General features: G+C 43.2%; 1 protein-coding gene and 1 long non-coding RNA gene across 4 annotated transcripts in view; one reads left to right on the top strand and one right to left on the bottom strand.

The window, feature by feature from the left end:
• LOC310680449 overlaps positions 1-20693 on the bottom strand; it is a 421426-nt gene that overhangs the window by 82401 nt on the left and 318332 nt on the right. The window lies entirely within an intron of this gene.
• Positions 44-18757, top strand: LOC310680420 (ubiquitin-conjugating enzyme E2 variant 1). 3 transcript variants are annotated; one of them, XM_083447151.1, is made up of 5 exons: positions 168-306; positions 4794-5058; positions 13213-13361; positions 15789-15914; positions 16711-18757. In XM_083447151.1, exons 2-5 carry the CDS (start codon positions 5016-5018, stop codon positions 16855-16857), a joined length of 465 nt encoding a protein of 154 aa, XP_083303277.1. In that variant the 5' UTR covers positions 168-306; positions 4794-5015; the 3' UTR covers positions 16858-18757. The 3 variants fall into 3 exon arrangements, with proteins under 3 accessions (XP_083303278.1, XP_083303277.1, XP_083303279.1); XM_083447153.1 differs by lacking the exon at positions 4794-5058 and adding an exon at positions 7508-7622 and having other exon boundaries at positions 255-306; XM_083447152.1 differs by lacking the exon at positions 4794-5058 and having other exon boundaries at positions 44-306.

A 20693-nucleotide genomic window follows, 5' to 3' on the forward strand; every position in this document is an offset into this window, starting at 1 on the left:
CGAGCGCCTCCTTTTCCCCGGCGAAATACGTGCACCGCAAAGACGTTTCAAAGCAAAACGAAAACCCGCGCGCTGCGGGCAGGCCAGCTGCGGCGAGACGCTGTTGGTCCCACCCGGACCTCCCTCGGAAGGCGTGTGCGTCTGCGTGCGCTTTTGTTCTTTTGGTTCGCCGGGCCCCGCGCCCTCCCGCCCCCGGAGCCACTTACCGCCGCCGCAGCTCACTTCCCGCGTTGAGGTGACGTGGGCGGCAGGGAGGCCGGGCTCGCAGCGACAAGCGGCGCAAGATGGCGGCCACCACGGGCTCGGGTGAGCGGGGGACCCGGCAGCCGAGGCCGGCCTGGCCTGCGGGAGGAGGGCACGGGGCCTCCTCCCCCGACAGCGAGGGGTCGGGGGGTCCTCGGGGGCGGGAGGAAGGAGGGACCCGCTTCATCCTCCCCCCTCAACCAGGCGGGAGCCACCCGGGGCTCGGCGGCTGGGTGTGTCTGGGGCCCGAGGGGCGGTGGCCGGGGAGGCCGGTGTGCTGTGGGGCCGGAGCGGGGCTGAGGCGCGGGGAGGCCAGGGGCCTGGGCCGGGGTGGCGCTGGAAGGCTGGCGGGGGCGGGAGGGGGGCCGGTGGGCTCCGCAGGAAACGTGTCAGGGAGGCTGATGGACGGGACCGCATGCGGGCAGCCAAGTAGAGCCTCCATGTTCAGAAGCACTGCACCTCCGAAGACTGCGGCGGCCCTCGCGCCCTCCCTCCTCATTTCTAACTGCCCTTGTCCGATTTCCTGGCAGGCTGCGACTAAGAAAGCAGGACCTGACGGGTTGCTCTTTTTGCTTTTATTTATTACAATTATATGCCGCCTTTCTCTTCCAAGGAGCTCAAGGTGGCCTACGTGGTTCTCCTCCTCCTCTTTCATCCTCTCAACAACCCTGTGAGGTAGGTTTTTCTCAAACCTGGGACCCCCCACCCTGGATGCTGTCAGACTGCAACTCCCATCACTCCTAGCTAGCAGAACCATTGCTCAGGGATGATGGGAGTTGGGTCCCCAGCTGTTGTTGGGCTACAAGTTTGAGAAACACTGGAAAAGACAGTGACTGGCCCAAGGTCACCCAGTGAGCTTCGTGGCAGAGTCAGGATTGGAACCCTGGTCTCCCAGGGTCAAGCACTCTTAAAAGCATCACGCCACACTGGCTCCTGTGATTTTATTTGGGGTGGTCACTGAGGAATCCGGACCTGGAATGATAAGCAGCTGTTTTATTTTCTTGCTGGATTATATCCTGCTTGCCTTCTACGTTGGAACTTGAGGCAACATGCATGGGACTCCCAGGTGGGCTCCATTCCAGATGCTGATCATCCCCAGCACTGATTAGGTTCAGCAAGGTGGCTGCATCCTGTGCCATCAGACTGTGCCCTGTGTTCAAGGTTGTTGGGGTTTTTTGGAGCATAGTGTATTTTTCAGTCACTACTGCTGCCTTAAAAAAAGAATTACGTATGTTGGTTTGCCAGCATGGAGGCCTCCAGGTATTTTGGACAATGACTCCCATCAGTCCCAGCTAAAATTGTCAGTGTTCACAGGTGATGGAACTTGTAGTCCTGGAGTGCACCACGTAGGCCACCCCTGCTGTACATTGATCTTCATTTATTGTAAAATGCATGGATATAAATATGTTAATCTATTTGTTTAGTACAGGATGGGGTGTGACTTCTAGGACACTACTTAGAGAAGAGGCAGGCTAGACAGGAAGACAGATAGATGTCTTGCAAGGAAGCTGCTCTCTAATTATTACTATCTCATTCATCCTCCAGAATGCTTCTCTTGCTACACAATAGCCCCAAGAGGTTGACTAGTGTAGCATAGTAACAGCTAGTAGCCCCAGTTAGCATGACAAATGGTTGAGACTTATGGGAGTTGTACTTCAAAATATCTGGAGGGCAGCATAGTTCAGGAAACCATGAACCAGGAAGTCTCTGATTCAAATCATGCCTCTGCTATAAGCTCACTAGTAAGGAATTGTTAGGTAAGCTGGAGGTTTTTCCATCCCTGAGCCCAGTCCCCACACCTATCATGGCAATACTGGACCACCTAACCAGGCCACCCTAAGGACTGCTGCCATTGTAAAGTGAAGCATTTTGGATACTAAAACATTATATGCATAATATGTATTTACCAAGTTAGTCTACAAATGATGATCAGAAAGCATCATAGCTGAGCAGGTTTTTGAACCTCACTCTCCATGCTCAAGCTCAGCATTGTAACTGCTACTGTCCATAAAACAGAGATCAGTTTTCAGGAGGTAGTAGAGTCAATGATAGTAACCTTTGGTGTTGATAACAAGAGGATGAGGCGTAAGTCAGAATGGTTGTATACTACCTCTTGTAGTATACAATTTTTCTAGATTTCTTACCTGTAAAGAAATGGATGGGCATCTAGGAAAATCAGTGCAGTATACAGAAAGCTAGTTAGATCTGGGAAAAATGAGTTCAAGCTCCACCTTTGCTGTGGACAAACTGCATGGCTTTTAGCAAACCATGAAGTTCTGTGGCCACATCCTTAACCTGTAAAATGGGAGCAATTGTGATGCACCTGCCATGATTGCTGCAGTGTGGACAAAGTAATTAGAGGGGAGTTACTCTCTTAATACCAGAATTCATAAGAAGAGCCTTCTGGATCAGGCCAGTGTCCAGCACCACTGTTGTCACAGTGGCCAACAAGATGTCTGTGGAAAGACTAAAAGAAGGATCTGAGTGCAGCTGTATTCTCCCAATTGTGATTCTCAGCGGCTGGCATTCAGAGGCACACTCGGAAGTAGTTCAATGAAACTGATTGGTAAGAAATTCAGGATAGACAAAGTCAGGGCAGAATTACAGGAATGCTCTTTCACGTGTGAATTGTATCCATCTCTTGAGTTAGAGTGATCTTGTATTTTTGTTGTTGTTTAGTTGTTTAGTCGTGTCCAACTCTTTGTGACCCCATGTACCAGAGCACGCCAGGCACTCCTGTCTTCCACTGCCTCCCGCAGTTTGGTCAAACTCATGTTGGTGATCTTGTATTTTAACCTCTATTTAAAAGCAACTTGGTTTGGTAGCTAATAAAATGACAATTGGGTGCTCACCTTTAAAGCCCCAAATGGATTTGGCCCTGTGTACACGAAGGAGTCTCTCCACCCCCAACGTTCAGCCCAGATACTGAGGATTAGCTCCAAGGGTCTTCTGGCAGTTCCCGCAATGCAAGACCAGGCAGAGGACCTTCTTGGTAGTGCTGCCCAGTCTATGGAACACCCTCCCATCAGATGTCAAAGAGTTAAACAATTATGTGACATTTCAGACACCTGAAGGCAGTCCTGTTTCAGGAAGCTTTTAATGTTTGGTGTTTTGTTTTGTCGCTTTATATTTTGTTGGAAGCAGCCCAGAGTGCCTTGGGTAACCCAGTCAGATGGGTGGAGTATGAACTACAGTGGTGCCCCGCAAGACGAATGCCTCGCAAGACGGAAAACCCGCTAGACGAAAGGGTTTTCCGTTTTTCAATGCGCTTCGCAGGATGAATTTCTCTATGGGCTTGCTTCACAAGACGAAAATGTCTTGCGATTCTTGAGATTTTTTTTTGCTCCCCACCCCCTTTTTCTAAGGCGCTAAGCTGCTAATAGCCTTTTAGCAGCTAATCCGCTAATCCCTTAAGCCTTTAATAGCCGCTAATAGCCGCTAAACCGCTAATAGCGCTAATCCGCTAATAGGGTTGCTTCGCAAGATGAAAAAACCGCTAGACGAAGAGACTCGCGGAACGAATTAATTTCGTCTTGCGAGGCACCACTGTATTATTATTATTATTATTATTAATTTTACTGATGAAGAAATTTTATTCTCAGGGTTTACCATTGATCTTCTCAAATTCTTTTCTGGCTGTTGCTTCAAATTTGGCTCTGATCAAGATGTTTTAAGGCAAAAATTAGCAAACGAAATAGCATGCTAGGCTTCTATGGTCAGGTGGTTATTTAATACTCAAAATCCTTCTTTCCAGAGCTTAGGATAGAATATATATCTAGGGGCTATAACTCTATATAGGGGCTTTGTTACTCTATCCTCACAGCAGCCTTGTGAGGTGGGTGAGCCCGAGTCAGTGTGACTGGCCAAAAATGGCCTAGTAGGCTTCACATCTCCCTAGTCTGATGCTGTAAGCAATATACCACTCTGTTATCACTCCTACTTCCGGGCAAAGTTCTGTTGAGCAAAAATATGTTTCCTGAACTTGTTGGACAAAAACGCCTACTCTCAGTTTTAAAGTGGGTGTTTTTTTTTTTACAATAACAACAACGATGTTGGAAAAAGTAAAAATACAAAATCATAAAAACACAAAAATTGTGAACCAGAGAAATGATTAAAGTTTGCTTCACTCCTCATAACTGATACTTTCTGCCTTCCCTGTGCAGAATAGAGCTATAACATTGGTTTTGTTTTCATGTTCTGCATTGAAACTTTAGCATAGATACCTATTTAAATACATTACCACACAGGAAATAATTCTTGAATGAGGAATTGAAAAGCTACCTCTGCTGCTTTTAGAACCAGTTTTCATTTTAGAAGTTTGAGGCGGAAGTATGGTTAACAGTATTTTGCAAAATGTCAGTTAATTACTTAAACTTGCTTGAGGCTCACATTTTTACAGAGATGTTTTTCATTCCTCCTATAAATGAGTTCTGTTTCAGCTACCAGATTTGAAGTGCTGGCACCCCAGTTCTCAGCACTTGCACTAGCTTGGTGTACTATCACTGCAGTGCCAGCCTAATGCCATGTTTTGTGCCATTGCACTACAACAGTGGGTGGTACATTCTCTGTTTGCTCTTGCAGGAAGTTCTAGCACTGGGCTGTTTGTATAAAATGTGATGCTGACATGGGGACCTCATGTCCTTTCATCCTGTCAAGCCTGCAGTCTCTTAATCCTTTGCAGCTGCTGACTTTGCAGTTTAGACTTGGTTGGAAGAAGAACAAGGCAAATGACTTTTATTTTCCTGGATGGCTTTGAGAGCATTCACTGAGAGATGCCACTCTCCTATTTCTCAAAGAAACAGACATACAGTTTGGGTGAGTGGCTTCCACAAAACATTAGGCAGGCACCTTCATTGTACAGTTTTAGGCGACTGCCAAAAGCTTTTATTTATTTATTTCAGCAAGCCTTTCTGGCCACATAATTCAGTCATGTATATTTGTTTTTAAATTCTGTCAATACTGTCTGTGTTTTACTGAGAATTAATTTAACTGTGTTATGTACACTGCGAGGTTCATTGAGTAAGTGGTTTATAAAATGCCTTAAATAGCAGGCTAGTTGGGTAGTAATTTAGAATGTACCAGGCCCATGCACATTCAGATAATATTGCTAGACAGCTGATGGCTGGGCTCTTGTGCCTGCCTGTCAGTCTCTACCGCAAGATTGACTTTGTACAGTTAAAAGTAATGAGATGTATTTTCCAATTTTGATCATGGAAGGACACATATGTGTATTGACAGTTATTGCTTACATTTGAAAAATAAATAATGGGGTTTGGTCATATCTTGAAGGTAGAAGGTGTGGCCTACAGATGTTGAACTCCAACTCCCACCAGCCCTTGCCAGCATGTTTGAAAAAATTCTTCTGATGTATGTTGAATTTAGCATTGTGTGAGATAGATAGATAGATAGATAGATATTGATAAATAGATTTATTTGTGTGTGTGTGTGAGAGAGAGAGAGATTTTGAGACAATCTGTTTTGAAGTAAGCAACTAATAAATAATAATAATAACAGCAACATATTGAGGGCACCATCTTGGCTACCCCTGGCCTGCAGCGTGGGTTTGGGCAGTTCTTAATACATTTTGGGGCAGAGTGTCACGGTACAGAACTTCTGACAGTAATTCAGGTTAGGGTGGGACTGCGCTTTTGTCCTTTGTCGTGCTTAATTTCTTCTTGTGCTTTCCCCTCATTACTTTTGTATTGCATGAAGATTCAGCACAGGTGTAACAATGTGTAAAGAAATGCAACTGCCTTGTGACTGTTTTTGCGGCTGGCAAACATGTGCTCCTCTAGTAGCAGTGAGCAATATATGGTATATGGACAAATGAGGCTGTTAGGCAAATGGCCCACCACACCACTGGCTGTTCTGACTGGCAGAAACTCTCCAGGGTTCCAAACAGAGTGGGAAGGGGGGCTTTTCTAGTCTTACTACTTGAAATCAACTGGAAATGCCTATATCTTGGGCACCTGTGATGATGAGTTGGCAGCCTTCCTTTCTATCTATGAAGCTGTAGTGGTGTCTACCGATTGTCTACCAATAATCCTTGCCAACTGCCCAGTGCCAAAGTTTGGAGGAAGGCTAGGGATTGTTTGACAGCTGTGTAGCCAGGGCGCTCAAAGAACCTTGGCTGTGCAGGGCCAAAATAACAATACGCACCACTTTTCACGCTCCAGAGCAGGAAGGGTGGGCAGGGAGAGCATTGTCCAGTGGTGTATTCAGGCTCTGGTAGCCAACAGTCTACTCTTTGCACCTAGAGATACCAGGAGGGATTGATGGGAGCAGAGGGTCCTGTAGCTGCTGAGTACATTATTTGGCTTTCCTAAGAAGGTGAGCAAAAAAAGATAGATCCCTGGTTAAAGATGGGTTCCTAAGCTTGGAAAGGCTAAATGCCTAAAAGCTCTAGAGAATTGTGTGGAAAATCTTGGTCTACTTGTTTGGGAAAAAATGAACACGTAATATCCAGAAACCCATGCTGTGGTCCAGAAAGGGAGATATTTCTTACAGTTTAATAGAAAGGTTAGTACCGTATTTTTCACTCTATAAGACGCACCAGACCATAAGACGCACCTAGTTTTTGGAGGAGGAAAACAAGAAAAAAAAATATTCTGAATCTCAGAAGCCAGAACAGCAAGAGGGATCGCTGTGCAGTGAAAGCAGCAATCCCTCTTGCTGTTCTGGCTTCTGTGATAGCTGCGCGGCCTGCATTCGCTCCATAAGACGCACACACATTTCCCCTTACTTTTTAGGAGGGAAAAAGTGAGTCTTATAGAGCAAAAAATACGGTAATTTATAGCCTACCTGAACAGTGGGTGAAAGTAAAGTCGATGCTGTATTCTATGTTTATGTGAGTTTGAGCAAAGGCTGTAGAGGCGATGTTTCTTTGGGTGCAAAGTAAGTCCCATTTCAAATGCATACATCAGGGATTTCTTTTTGTTTTCAAACTGACAGGGAGCATCTTTTCTAGCAGGTAAATTAGAAGTTAGCATTATGTGTTCAAAGAAAATCAAAATGCATTGTCCAAAATGTCAAATAGATTTATGTTTTAGGTTCATTCAGAATAGGCTGTGAAAAGTAGAAACAACAGGATTCATTGAGAATTCAGCATACGAAAAATCTTGAAATGGTTGTTTAAAACTTAGGACAGTTCCAAACCAATTCTCTTCTTTGTGAGTAGGATGAAACCATAATAAGGGCAAAATGTCTGTGGGTCACCATTCTGCCAGATGTTTAACATTCCCTTCTCTCCCTGCTTCCGATTCAGATGGAGTTGGCTCTTGATCAGTAGCAAGGGGTAGCATTGGGTGCACCCCAGGATCTATCAACTATCAAAATTATGAAAACTTAAGATTTGTGACTATATGGAATTATAGATAAAAGTAGGTTAATTTAAAATAGATTAGCTATAACATATGTTCCAAAATGTTATTTTTACAAAGCTGTGTAATATCCATAGAAACCTGTTTTTTTGTTTTTTTTGTTTAAAATGAGTTCTGATCTCTTTAGAAATAATGAATTTTATTACGAAATCACAAGAATCAGCACTGTGATCTCGTGGATGTTATTTTGTTTGTGGTAATGCTGCCTGGCCGTTTCTATTAACGGCATGCAATGGTATTCATAGATTACAGTGAGTAATATCTACCCATGAACTCTGAATAACCTCTGACATAAGATTGTAAGAACTGACTTTCTAGTTTAGACCAAAGGCCCAGCTGGGTAACGAATTGTGGCCGGTGAGCTGCCCTGGGAAGTTTTTGAGCAGTGCAGGATGGAAATAGCTGCCCCTTATTGTGCCCTAGCAGAAGTGCAAGGCCTTTGAATATAAAGCTATTATGGCAAATGTCTTCTGATAAGTGTACCTTACATGAATTTATCTAATCCGTTTTATGGCTTCTGTTAAGACGATATATCCTTTTAAATATTTTGTTGTTGTTGCATGTGCTGTGTATTCCCCCAGTGGGGTAGGAAAGTTGCATCTCAGTGACAATTGCATTATGTACTAAGAACAGGAGAATGAGACATGGATTGCAGAAGCTCTGTGCCTCTTACAATGCCTAGGTGTTTCCTTAGGTGCATAAAAGAGCATAGATGTTTTAAGTGACAAGGAGAGATTGGTAGCAAAAGCAGGTGATAATTCTCGGAAAATATTGTAACAATGAATGGTAGAAGATGTTGTGAATCAAAGGATCTGATAAATGTTAATTTCGACAAAAGGGTGGGAAATCATTTGAGTTTTAAACCCCAGTTTAAAGCATAATGAGATCCCAATAGGATGGAGCAGTTTACATTTCATTGCCACATTAAATTCTGTTTGGTTAATATGACAGATTAATATTTTAATTAAGCTTTGGACAGGAAGCAATAGAATGTGAAACACTTAAGTGCTTTTCTGGGTTAATATTGAATCTAATCCTGTATCTCAGACTGGCATGATGCCACAGAGATGCAAGGTGCAAGGTGCAAGCTTGAGAGCTTGTTTTCTCTTCCTGCTGAACTATTCCAGTAAAACAATTGTGTAAACCTGATAAATCTGCCATCAGTCAAAATAGGATGGGCAAACTAGTTCAGCCCTTAGGCCGTTTAGGTGGCTACCTTCCGGTGCAGAGGCAGACAGTTTGCTCTGCCATGTTCATGTCTGTGCCCTTCCCATTACATGTTTGGTCATGTTCATGGCAAAAAAAAATTGTGTGTTGCTTGTTGCCATGCTTTGGGTGAAGTGGCAGCGTTCTTGTGCTTGGGCTCTCCGAAATATAGTTGGGAGGAATCTCCCAGAATTTCCCACAGAGCCCCAGAGTGCCTTGGAAAACAGCAAGAGGGTTTGCCGCTTTCTGAGTCTCAGCGCAACAGGGAAGAATGCCGACCTCCGCCCCATCTTCAAGGTGGGGAAAGAAATGGGAACCCGGCCCAGCCAGACTGCAGGGGCTCGAAGAAATTTGGAATGCCTCCAAAACATAGCATGACATCTTGGGAGGCGGGCATGGTTGATGTCATGAACAAATATTTGCTGGTTACCTTGCCAGGTGCCTCCTCAAATAAAGTGCCGAGCTGCAGGGGCGAGAGAGGGCATATTAAAATTTTGAGGTTTTAGTGATGTTTCCATAGAAATGTGTTCATTTGACAATTGTTTTTAATATTCGGCTGGAAACTGCCCAGAGTGGCTGGGGAAACCCAGCCAGATGGATGGGGTATAAATAATAAATTGTTATTATATATTGTTATTATTATACAGCAGTGATCTGGAATGCCCCCTCTAGATCATCAATTCAGATTTGGCAGACAGATCATATGGTGATATTGTAGAATTTAAATCATAGAAATCAGAATTTTTACTAAGGGTGGCTTTTTAAACAGTGAAATTATTATTGCCTGATTTGAGTTAACGTATATCTTGAAGCTGCTATCAACCTCTCTGGGTTTTTTTTTTTTTTTTTTTTTACTACTGTAGGTGTCATTGTTCCCCTTAGGATGCAAAGTAACAACTGAGTAAATGATCAGTTCTGCTGCTTGGCGCAAAAGTGATAATAGGAGAGAGCAGGATATTCAAGAAACCTGCCACTGTGCCAATTATCTTATCAAGCATTCATTTTATGCCTTGATTTTTGAAAGTTCTAGGCTGGCTGTAGCAGAAAAGCTTTGCCAAAATAAAATTTATTGCCGGTGATAGTTATTCCTAAACAGTGCACCTTAACTTCTTTCCAAAGGTAGAAGTCTGTGCAGCTAACTAAATCCATAAAATAATACAAATGCAAGCTTAAAACAATCATAACATACTATTGTGTCATATCATCATAAGCATATGAAGGGGTAACATAACATGTGCTTAATAATAGGTGATGAACACCCATAATATCGACAGGTTTGTGCAGTTATCTAAAATGTCCCTTGAGTTGCCACTTATATTAATGATTGATTAATACTGCTTTTAAATATTTTTACGTTATACACTGCCCTGATACTCTACAACAAATGGTATACAAATACTTAAATAAATGAATAATTTTTCTAGTGTTTTCTTCTACTGCCTAAAAGGTCAACTCTGGCAGGTCTTCCCTATAGACTAGAGGCCTATCCACATTTGATCATTATTTAGCAATTAATCCACAGCCCCCCCAATTCAGATGAGACCAAAGTTGCCAACCCCTACACATAATTTGAATTTGTATTTGAGGAGCAACTTGGGTCTTTCCTGTTCATATCAGTAGGCATTCCCTTTTGTGTTTGTCCTTGTTTCCTAATTTGTTGATCATATTATGCCAATTAAATACAGACAAAGTATGCAGGCAGATAGCTGTGTGCAAGAGGAGCACATTTCTTGGAAGAAGGTGTCTTCTCAACTGTGGTATATTCTCATGCAAGCATTATTAGTCATTGAACCTATTTTAAATTGTACCTAGAAGTGAATAAGTGGGCACTTGCTCTCAGGAAGTGCCTTTATTTATTTTTTTACTAACTAGAGTATTCAAAAAGTTCTGTATAATGCATGTTGCACAGTAATAGACACTAGAGTTACAAGAGGTAGAGAAGATGTTTCTTGCTCTTACAGAAAATAGAGCAGTTGGCATATCAGATGTAATTAAAGGTATAAGGAAAATAACATGTATAGGAATCAGTTCAGTCAAACGCTTTGACTTTGCCCAAAACTGTGAAACTGGAGAGTTAATATTTGTCATGGTTTCACTGAAGAAAAAAATGTAGTAGGTTCACTCAGATGGTTTATAGTATCTGCTAAACAGATCTGAATTGTTTTCTGCTTAGTTCATGTTGCTTATAAACAGTTTATATGGCATTTTCCCCCTGCATCAGACTTATTAAATAATATAAGCTAAATATTTGTTTCTTAGCTTTCTCATCCTTCATGGAATGCAACTGAAATGTGTTCCAGTGAGTTTTTCCATCACTGTTGGATAGCTATTGTTCTCTTGAGAAAAACCTTTTGGCTGCTAATTTGGAATATACTAGTATTTTGAGTTGTTGTATTTTGAGTTGTTGGGTGAGGGGGTTTGCCTCTGTAAGGTTCTGTTGTACTTCTATTATATTTTTACTTGGAGCAGACCCTTAGTGGAAAAGCAACTCATGCATTGAACTGGGAAACCCAGCCACATGGGTGGGGTACAAATAAATTATTATTATTATTACTACCGTATTTTTCGCTCTATTAGACACACCAGACCATAAGACGCACCTAGTTTTTGGAGGAGGAAAACAAGGAAAAAATATTCTGAATCCCAGAAGCCAGAACAGCAAGAGGTATCTGGCTTCTGGGATAGCCTCTTGCTGTTCTGGCTTCTGGGATAGCCACATGAAGCCTCTTCAGGGCAGCGGCTGAAGAGGCTTCACGCAGCTAAGCCAGAAGCCAGGGCAGCAAGAGGGATCGCTGTGCAGCCGGGCAGCGGGAGGAAGGCTCCCCCAAGAGCTGTGCTCCCTTTAAAGAGCGCGCGGAGCGTGTGTGCGGCTCTTGGGGGCTTTTCCCCAAGGAGCGAGAAGGGCAGCCCTTCTCCTTCCTCGGGGAAAAGCCCCCAAGAGCCGTACACATGCTCCACACAGCTCTTTAAAGGGAGCGTTGAGTAGAGCCTCCCGCCTGCATTTGCTCGATAAGACGCACACACATTTCCCCTTACTTTTTAGGAGGGGAAAAGTGCGTCTTATAGAGCGAAAAATATGGTATATTAACTAGTAGTAATCTGCTGGAGTAGCATGCATCCCCCCCCCCAAGCCTTGCATTAAAAATAAATGTTTGTTAGACACATGCTAAGACACTGGTGCAGACAGTAAAGCAGCTGGTACTGTTGATTATGTGAAGCAAGATGGTGAACGAAATGGGTAATTGGCCTGATGGAGAGAGGCCGCTTGTTCCTTTGACATGTGTGCAGGATGGGTGAAAACCTGGATTTCTGCATAGTTCTTTTCTTTCCTTATGTTTAGTTTCCCACAACTTTAGTCAGTCAATGGGTACCGTTCTTTGAACTTGGGTCCTGTTTCACAGAGGTGCTATAGCACAGCTTAGATCACTAAGAACTACTTCTTCATTTCTATAAAGTTGAGAGGGCTGCATCACTACATTACCCGTAGAACAGAATATTTGTTGCAGTTTTAACTTGGTGAGTTTTTAAACCCATTCCTCCATCACTGTTGTCCCCCCAGCCTTCCTTCTGGTTGTCTCTGCCACCTGTTGTTGAGCTCATAAAAAGCAGCACACAAGACTTTCACTGATCATAATTGACACAGTAAGGATGCAGGTAAACCATGCAGTGTGGCTGGCTGGCTGCCACTTTCTGCGGAAACTTGCCAACTCCACAGTGCGTATTTCCATTCAGGGAAAGGCAAAGCAAAGCAGACATTCTGATGGGCATTCTCTCTCACACACCCCTCCAGCTCTACTCTCTTCCCAAAGAAATGAGAAAGAGCCACAGATAATTTTTACCTGTGATTTTTCTCGGGGACCTGAAGTTGGCTAGCAGATTTGCTTCCATCGTGCCGGCCCAGTGTAGTATATAACTCTTGGGCATGCCATAATAGCCTCTTAAGTCCGGTAGCATAATGTGGTTGTTCTTCCACTTCATTGAGGATTCTCTTTTCTCCAGGCTCCTCTTTAGTATTGGTCTAAGATTTCGTAATTTCTCCGTAAAGCCCAAATGGGATACCTTCTGCAGAAACTAACCTTAGATGCATGTTGTTGTTTTCTTAAAATGTTGTATATTGTTGAAATTGGTGTGCATTGTTGCTTACATTAGTATTATCTTACTTGTAACTACTAACTGCACCATTTCTCACTTTTGGAGCTGCAGTCCTATACCCATATCCTTGGGAGAAGCCCCATTGAATTCAGCAGGACTTACTTCTAAGTAAACATTCATAGGATTGCATTGTTAATTAATACAGTGTTCAGCATACTGGTGAAAAGCATCAGCTACCTTATTTTATTACCGTAAGTTCTCATCTCAAAACTGCATCCTGATTTGTTTTTAGGTGTAAAAGTTCCTCGTAATTTTCGACTGTTGGAAGAACTTGAAGAAGGTCAGAAAGGAGTTGGAGATGGGACAGTTAGCTGGGGTCTTGAAGATGATGAAGATATGACACTTACAAGATGGACAGGCATGATTATTGGGCCTCCAAGAGTAAGCATAAGTTTAAACACAATATCCTGTAAACCCCTGCTTTTTCTATGTCTGTTTCTGCCAGTGTGTGACAGGGTTCACTGGTTTTTCTGCTTGAGGCTTTTGTCATATAGGTAGTAGACAGTATGGACCACGTCATGCTAAATACTTGGAGTAAGTTTTTTTTTGTCCAAAATTAGGAATAAATCAATTAACCTAGGTTCAGTATTTCTGTCTTTTTCCGTGCTAAATGTTGGAAGAATATATGAACCATTTTTAGATTGCAGCAGCAGCAAAACACAATTTGGCTTTTTAAAAACATTATGGGATGTTGCTGTGGTAGACAATTTGTATTCATTCCCTGGAGTCCTGCATACCCCTTGAGAGACAGTTTGCAGACCGGTAAAATATCAGACTTTTCTTACACCATTTCTAGAAAATAGCATGTTTATCTAAATGGGGAAATGTCCCCCCTCCCCAGTGTTCAATAACAGCCATCAGTGGGAAGTTTCCTGTGTAGGTGTTGTTAACCATGTTCTGTGATCCCTCTCTTTCCTTTAAAAAAGTGCTTTATTCTGACATACCCTCACTCATGGGAACATTAACTTGCTGTCATGTAGATGCATGCATACAGATGCATCTCTGAGCTGTACTTAGGTGCACTTAATCATACCATGTACACAAGCACACACAACCACCCACAGGACACAAGTTTTAAAATGCAATACATGCAATGGGGACACTTGCTGTTTTCACCTCCATTCTCAGGCAGGTAAAATAATGCACCCTGAAGTCTCCTCTTCTGCCTGCTTTCTTCTCTTCTTCCTTTCCTTACTTTGGTTGGATAGTTGCAAGTCTTTCCCCCTCTCAGTTATTTCTTTTCTTTTTTGACATTCTCTCCTTTTCTTTTAGCTACAGACAGCGTAGCTAGGAGAACGAGAAAGTGTGAATATAGTATGAATTGTTCTGATAAAATACCTTGGGCCAAATTCAGCTAACAAGTCCCACTAGCAGATGCCCACATAAGGACTTCGGCTAGTAGGCTTTCTCCGCTCTCCTCCTTCATGTGCCTCCCATGCCCCCAGTTGGTGGCAGGGGTGGGGGTGGGGTTTGTCGGGAGAGTCCCCAGAACACGCAGATAAGGGGGATTGTTCCATCTGGCAAGCTGAAATACAGTCCATAGCACTGTGTTGAATTCCTCCCCTTATTTATTCATACCAAAGCAGTTCCAAACTAATAAATATTGTGCCTTAACAAGTTGGTAAGTTATAGATTGCTATTACAGAATCCATGTGTAAACCCTTTTCAGTTCCTAGAAGGAAGGTCAGGGTATGAATCTAACAAATTTAGGTCGTATCCAATGCTGCGTGCATGATGTTCCACTCAACGCAATGCAAGTTCCCTTCCCCACATGTCCTCAAATCTTTCCAGAGGGTCCTTCAACCTTCTGAAGGAGATTTGGTGGATGGGGGGGGGGGGGAGTGTTTGCTGCTGCAGACGAAAGCAAAGGAAAATTCTATTTCATAAGCAGAAGTCTGCTGCTCTAGTCCATGAGCAGCATTGGATAGGACCCTGAATTTGCAAGTCACTGGGTCACATTGAACAGTGTGCATCTAATGCCAGCTGTTCTTTACTTGTCAATCTTTTTTTTTTAAAAAAAGTTTGGTTCCTGGGAAAGCTAAGTCAGAATGCGGCCCCAAGTCCATTATTATTTTACTGGATCCAACGATTCCACTGAGCAAGCTGTGCCACCTATCTAAAGCCTTTCATTCCCTATCCCATAACTGGTTCAGAATTATGGGAAGGCTGCCCATAGCAGGCTGGGGAGGTGATAAGGGACTGGTGACCCCTCTCAGGCATCCGTATATGGAAGCAAAGGTCTTTCTCATGCTGGAGGATCCTTGCAAGCAAGCCATGATTTAATGCAGGGTTTCCCAAAATTGGGTCTCCAGCTGGTTTTGGACTACAGTTCCCATCATCCCTGATGACAGGTCCTGCTAGCTAAGGATGATGGGAGTTGTAATCCAACAACAGCTGTAGACCAAAGTTTGGGAAATTCTAATTTAGTGGAGTGCAAGCTTACAGCTCCTTCCTCCCCCACCACTATTTGCAGACCCTGACAACCAGTCATCACAAAATGGGCAAAGTTTGTTCAGAAGAGTGTGGCATTTGAGTGATAGATACATTGATTTGTCAAAAAGAAGAGTGTGATCAGTTACATCTTGGAGATGCAAAGACACATTTGACGCTTCCATTAGACATGAATGTCCATCCATATTGAAAAGTCGTTTCCTATTGTATCATGAAATCAGTTCATGCAAACAATGAGGGCACAGCAGAGTGGGAATGTTATCTATGCTAATGTGAAACTTATCTCTCTGTATATCACCTGAATGTGGTCTTCCTTCGGTGATGGATCATCTGACACACTTTTTTTCCCTCCCTCAGACAATTTATGAAAACAGAATATACAGCCTTAAAATAGAATGTGGGCCTAAATATCCAGAAGCACCTCCATTTGTAAGATTTGTAACAAAAATTAATATGAATGGAGTAAATAGTTCTAACGGAGTGGTAAGTGTTACATCCTTTGTGTCCCAGTATTTCATGTACTGTTTTGTTTGCCAGTTTTCAGATGGGAACAGTTTAATTCATCTATCTAAGCATATAGCTGTTTCTTTGTTAAATCTCCCTTCAAAGTTAGTGTCTGCATTACAGCTGTATGCGTTTGGAAGAATTTCAGTTCTTCCATCATCCAGCTTTTAACTGGTTCAATTTAAACAAGTTTGCGTAATAACCAAAACTGCAGTATAGATAGATGCCTTTTCCAGATACTGACGGGAGTATGATAACTTACCAGTTAATAAACAAAACTTGCTGAGTGACCGAAAAGAGGTCTTTAGGTTTTTTCCCCCTGTAAATTTCCTGTGGCAGTAACCAGAAGCGAAATAGCCTAAAAATAAGCCTTTCACCTTCCAGCCCTACTAATTTAAATTGGGTTTTGCTGATTGATTTGCTAAATCTTTGACTGATTAATTTACAGCCTTAGGCCAGAATCTGAAGTACTTTAGATGTGTTTAACTTTGTGTGAATGTGATTGGGGTTTTTTGTATTTTTTTTAAAAAAACTTATTCTGCAAACTCCCCACCACCAATGGGAGTTTTGAAAATCCAGTTTGGTAAAAGTGATGAACTGCATACATTGGGGGTATTCTTCTTTTAAGAAGTACAACTCAAAAGTCACCTTGAGCGTGTGATAGTACTTGTGTGAGTCTTTAGATCCTGGCATTGGTCATTTTCAGTGTTACAGGTGCAGTGGGAATGCGAAGCAATTTAAAACTCATGGCTGTGGTTCTTTTATTTGTTTTTAGGTGGATCCAAGAGCCATATCAGTCCTAGCAAAATGGCAGAATTCTTATAGTATCAAAGTTGTTCTGCAAGAGCTCCGGCGTCTAATGATGTCTAAAGAAAATATGAAACTCCCTCAACCACCTGAAGGACAATGTTACAGTAATTAATGAAAAAAAAAAACAACAACAGAAAAATCATGCCCCTTCATCAATTTAAGCTCTCTCCATTTTCCACAGTAGTAAATTTTCTAGATGCATCTTGTAGACCTCCAAAGTACTGGAAAGGAAGTTCCCTTGCAAAGGAAAGTCTATCTTGAGATACTGTAAATGATACTAATTTTTTTCCCCCCATTTGAAAATAAGTTGTGCTATAACAAATAATGCTGTCATGTGTAACCACTGTCCATAGTTGAACTTCTGGTATCAAGAAAAAGTCTATTTAAATTTATTACTGTCAAGACCAGTGTGGCACATTGAACTCGACTGTGAAAAAAGCATAAAAAGCAAACGTCACACAATCACATTGCTGTGTGTTTGGCCTGGGTTTATCTCTCTCCACCCCCTTTCTCTTTCCCTTTCCGTCTGACTTGTCTGTCCGCAATAGGGTTGACGCTCAGGGCTATTTATTAGGGTAGACACGAAGGGCACAATCCGCGGGGAAGTTCTCCTAGACCTTTGAGAAGAAGCGAGGCTGCGCAAGAGTGTCGTCCCAGGCCGTTGCTCAGATCTCATTCATTCCAGTAAGGCTTGCTGAGGACCATGTCTCAAAAGGACTGTGCCCAAAGGTTTTAATCCCCAGTCCTAGGCTGGGGTTATCTGGACTACTAATGGGATGCGTTGGTATCCTCAGTCATCCCTCCCTTTGTGCAGGCTCTAGTAAAATGCTGAGTGTGTCTCGGGGTTCTTCTTTATTTTCTGTTTTTTTAAAAGAATACTATAGTATTTTTTTTTTATTTTGCAAGGGGCTGTGAGAGGAGGCTCTTCTTTCTCCCCATAACCTTTGGCTAAGGCATAGATTGTACTTCTGCACCATCACCTTCCCCCATAATGTGGGCCTTGGGGCAATAGATCCGGGGCGGAGGGGTGTCTTTCAGTCTTTTCCCCTTTTCTCATAGTTGGGGTGCTGCTTTCTATTTGCCCCTTCTGTGACGCTGTCTTTTACACCTGGCCAAAAAAAGAGGTAAGTGGCTGGCAAACTGCCTGATTTTATTATTATAATTATTATTATTTTTGCCTCGTGCTTTCGACTTCTTCTGGGCTATCGGTTTTAGTCTTCGCCAGCTGGGAAAACAAGAGTGTCTGGTTTTGTTTTGTTTTGTTTTTGCCCGCAAGTATCCCCTTCCCTTCCTGCCCTGTGGCGCTGCTTCCACACTGCCAAGCTGGCCATGGCTGATGCTATTAGATAGGCTTTTGGTATGGTGAAAAGAGCAGTAATTTACCAGGATTGCTGAAGCCTTTTCAGAATGGCCAGATAGCGTGGAATGATCTTTTATGTAGGAAATTCGAAACAAAACACTCCAGCTCCCTGAGCTGAAGGTCACTACCTCTGCTTGAACGACACATCTTAGGGACAGGTCTGCTCTGTGCAGGGCAGATTTGCTCCTGGCACACTGCAGAGAGGAGGACTCCTTCCTAAATAAAAAATACGGGATGGCAATGCCTTGCAGAGTGGGTTAGGGAGACACTGATCGACAAGGCTTCCTGGCAAATCACTTCCTTTTCGGACTTCTTGTTTTGGACCACTGACTGCTGAAACATGGATGCAAGCTTAAATGCAAACAATCTAGTGTGTCCTCTTCTTTTTGAGTTTTACAGAATAAAAATGCCGTGTTTGTGTAAAAAGAAAAAAAGAAAGAAAACGACAAAAAGTCATGTTTAAAAGCAGAAGCTTATCAAGTCAACGAATAATTGATGTTTCCATTAACTCTTTTTGAGGAAAATATTAGTTGTAAGGATTTAACATCCTCTGTAATTAAAAATTTAACATAACAGTATTCCATAAGCAGCCTTTTTATTGTATCAGACCATTGCCTGATTTTAATATAATAAAAAGTGTGCATTAATATTACTGTGCTGTAATTGTATTTATGTTTAGAATGGAGATGCCTGCTGAGGATTTGGCACAGGGTTTGACGCTCACCATGCATGGCCCATCAAAGTAATAAGAGCTGAGGAATTGCTTAAGCAGCTTCCGTGGATTGGGGCTAGCAGCAAGGCGTTTCCCCTCTCATCCATGTCTGCTGCTGTTTAATCTTGCTTAGATTTCGGAAAATGTTTTTAATAGGAAGATCCATTATTTAGGCACAACCTGAAGGCATACTTGATTTCTTGGACGGGTGTAAGAAAATAGCAGCTGGAGAGGCATTCTCATTTAGCAGCTTCTCCCTCTTGTTTACTTTTTTTGCTCCATGCCTATTCCCCCTTTCCCTCAGATTACCTTGGGATGTGAACCCAAACAAATGTGGGAGTAAGTCCCATTGCACTCAGTGGGGTTTCCTTCAGAGTAAATTTGCAAAGGATTTGCACTGTTAGCAGAGGTTCCTTGGTAGCCAGGCACTGGTGAGCCCAGTGCAGATTGGAGTTTGAACTGCATCAAGCATCTTCAGGCCATTTTCTTGAAATGAATGCCTTGAGTTAGGAGGGAAACTGACAAAAACTTAGGCCTCCTAGTGGTGTAGCTAGCCCATTTGTTGCAAAGCTAAGCAGGGTGCAGAATGGTTTCGAATTAGATGGTGGGCCCCCAGTTGAGCTTCCTGCATCGCAGAGGGTTGGACTAGATGACCGTCGGGGTGCCTTCCAACTTTACAGTTCTTTAAACTAGTAAGGTAAAGGTACCCCTGCCCTTCTTCGGGCCAGTCTTGACAGACTCTAGGGTTGTGCGCCCATCTCACTCAAAGAGGCCGGGGGCCACCGCTGTCCGAAGACACTTCCGGGTCACGTGGCCAGCGTGACATCGCTGCTCTGGCGAGCCAGAGCCGCACACGGAAACGCCGTTTACCTTCCTGCTAGTAAGCGGTCCCTATTTATCTACTTGCACCCAGGGGTGCTTTCGAACTGCTAGGTTGGCAGGCGCTGGGACCGAACAGCGGGAGCACACCCCGCCGCGGGGATTCGAACCGTCGACCTTTCGATCGGCAAGCCCTAGGCACTGAGGCTTTAACCCACAGCGCCACCCGCGTCCCCTTTAAACTAGTACAGCCTTCCAAAACCTGGTTCCCTCCAGGTATATTTGACTACAACTCCCATCATCCTTGGCTATTGGCTGTGCTGGCTAAGGAGGATGGGAGTTGAGGTCTAGCAACATCCAAACAAGGCTGAGTATGTTAACTGCACCAGAGGTGGGGAGCCTGTGACCTTCCAGATGTTGAACTCCAGTTCTCATCAACCCCAGGCAGGCACGGCCAAAGGACAGGGATGACGGGAGTCATAGCTCAACAGCATTGGGCTGAGGGGGAGGCTTAGGTTCCCATCCCTGAACAAAGTAAAATGATCCTGTTAGTCATTCCTTCATGGATGGTGAGGGGGCAGACAGTATTTTTCCTATTCTACAGTCAGTTAAATTTCTCTAGACCAAATCTTATTCTGTGCATTTATATAACAGAGGTTGGGTAGGTGGGATGATAGAAATGAACAGCTAACAGGATGTCTGCTTTACTAATTGATGCGATATTGTTTCAGATGCTTGCTGCTCTGCATTTAAGACCTCATTTGTGAGTCTGAGGTTATACAGTGGTGCCTCGCAAGACGAAATTAATCCGTTCCGCGAGTCTCTTCGTCTAGCGGTTTTTTCGTCTTGCGAAGCAACCCTATTAGAGGATTAGCGCTATTAGCGCTATTAGCGGTTTAGCGGCTATTAAAGGCTTAAGGGATTAGCGGATTAGCTGCTAAAAGGCTATTAGCAGCTTAGCGCCTTAGAAAAAGGGGGTGGGGAGCGAAAAAACCCCTCAAGAATCGCAAGACATTTTCGTCTTGCGAAGCAAGCCCATAGAGAAATTCGTCCTGCG

The sequence above is a fragment of the Podarcis tiliguerta genome, assembly GCF_965153285.1.
Source record: "Podarcis tiliguerta genome assembly, chromosome: 6".
NCBI classification, from domain to species: Eukaryota; Metazoa; Chordata; class Lepidosauria; order Squamata; family Lacertidae; genus Podarcis; species Podarcis tiliguerta.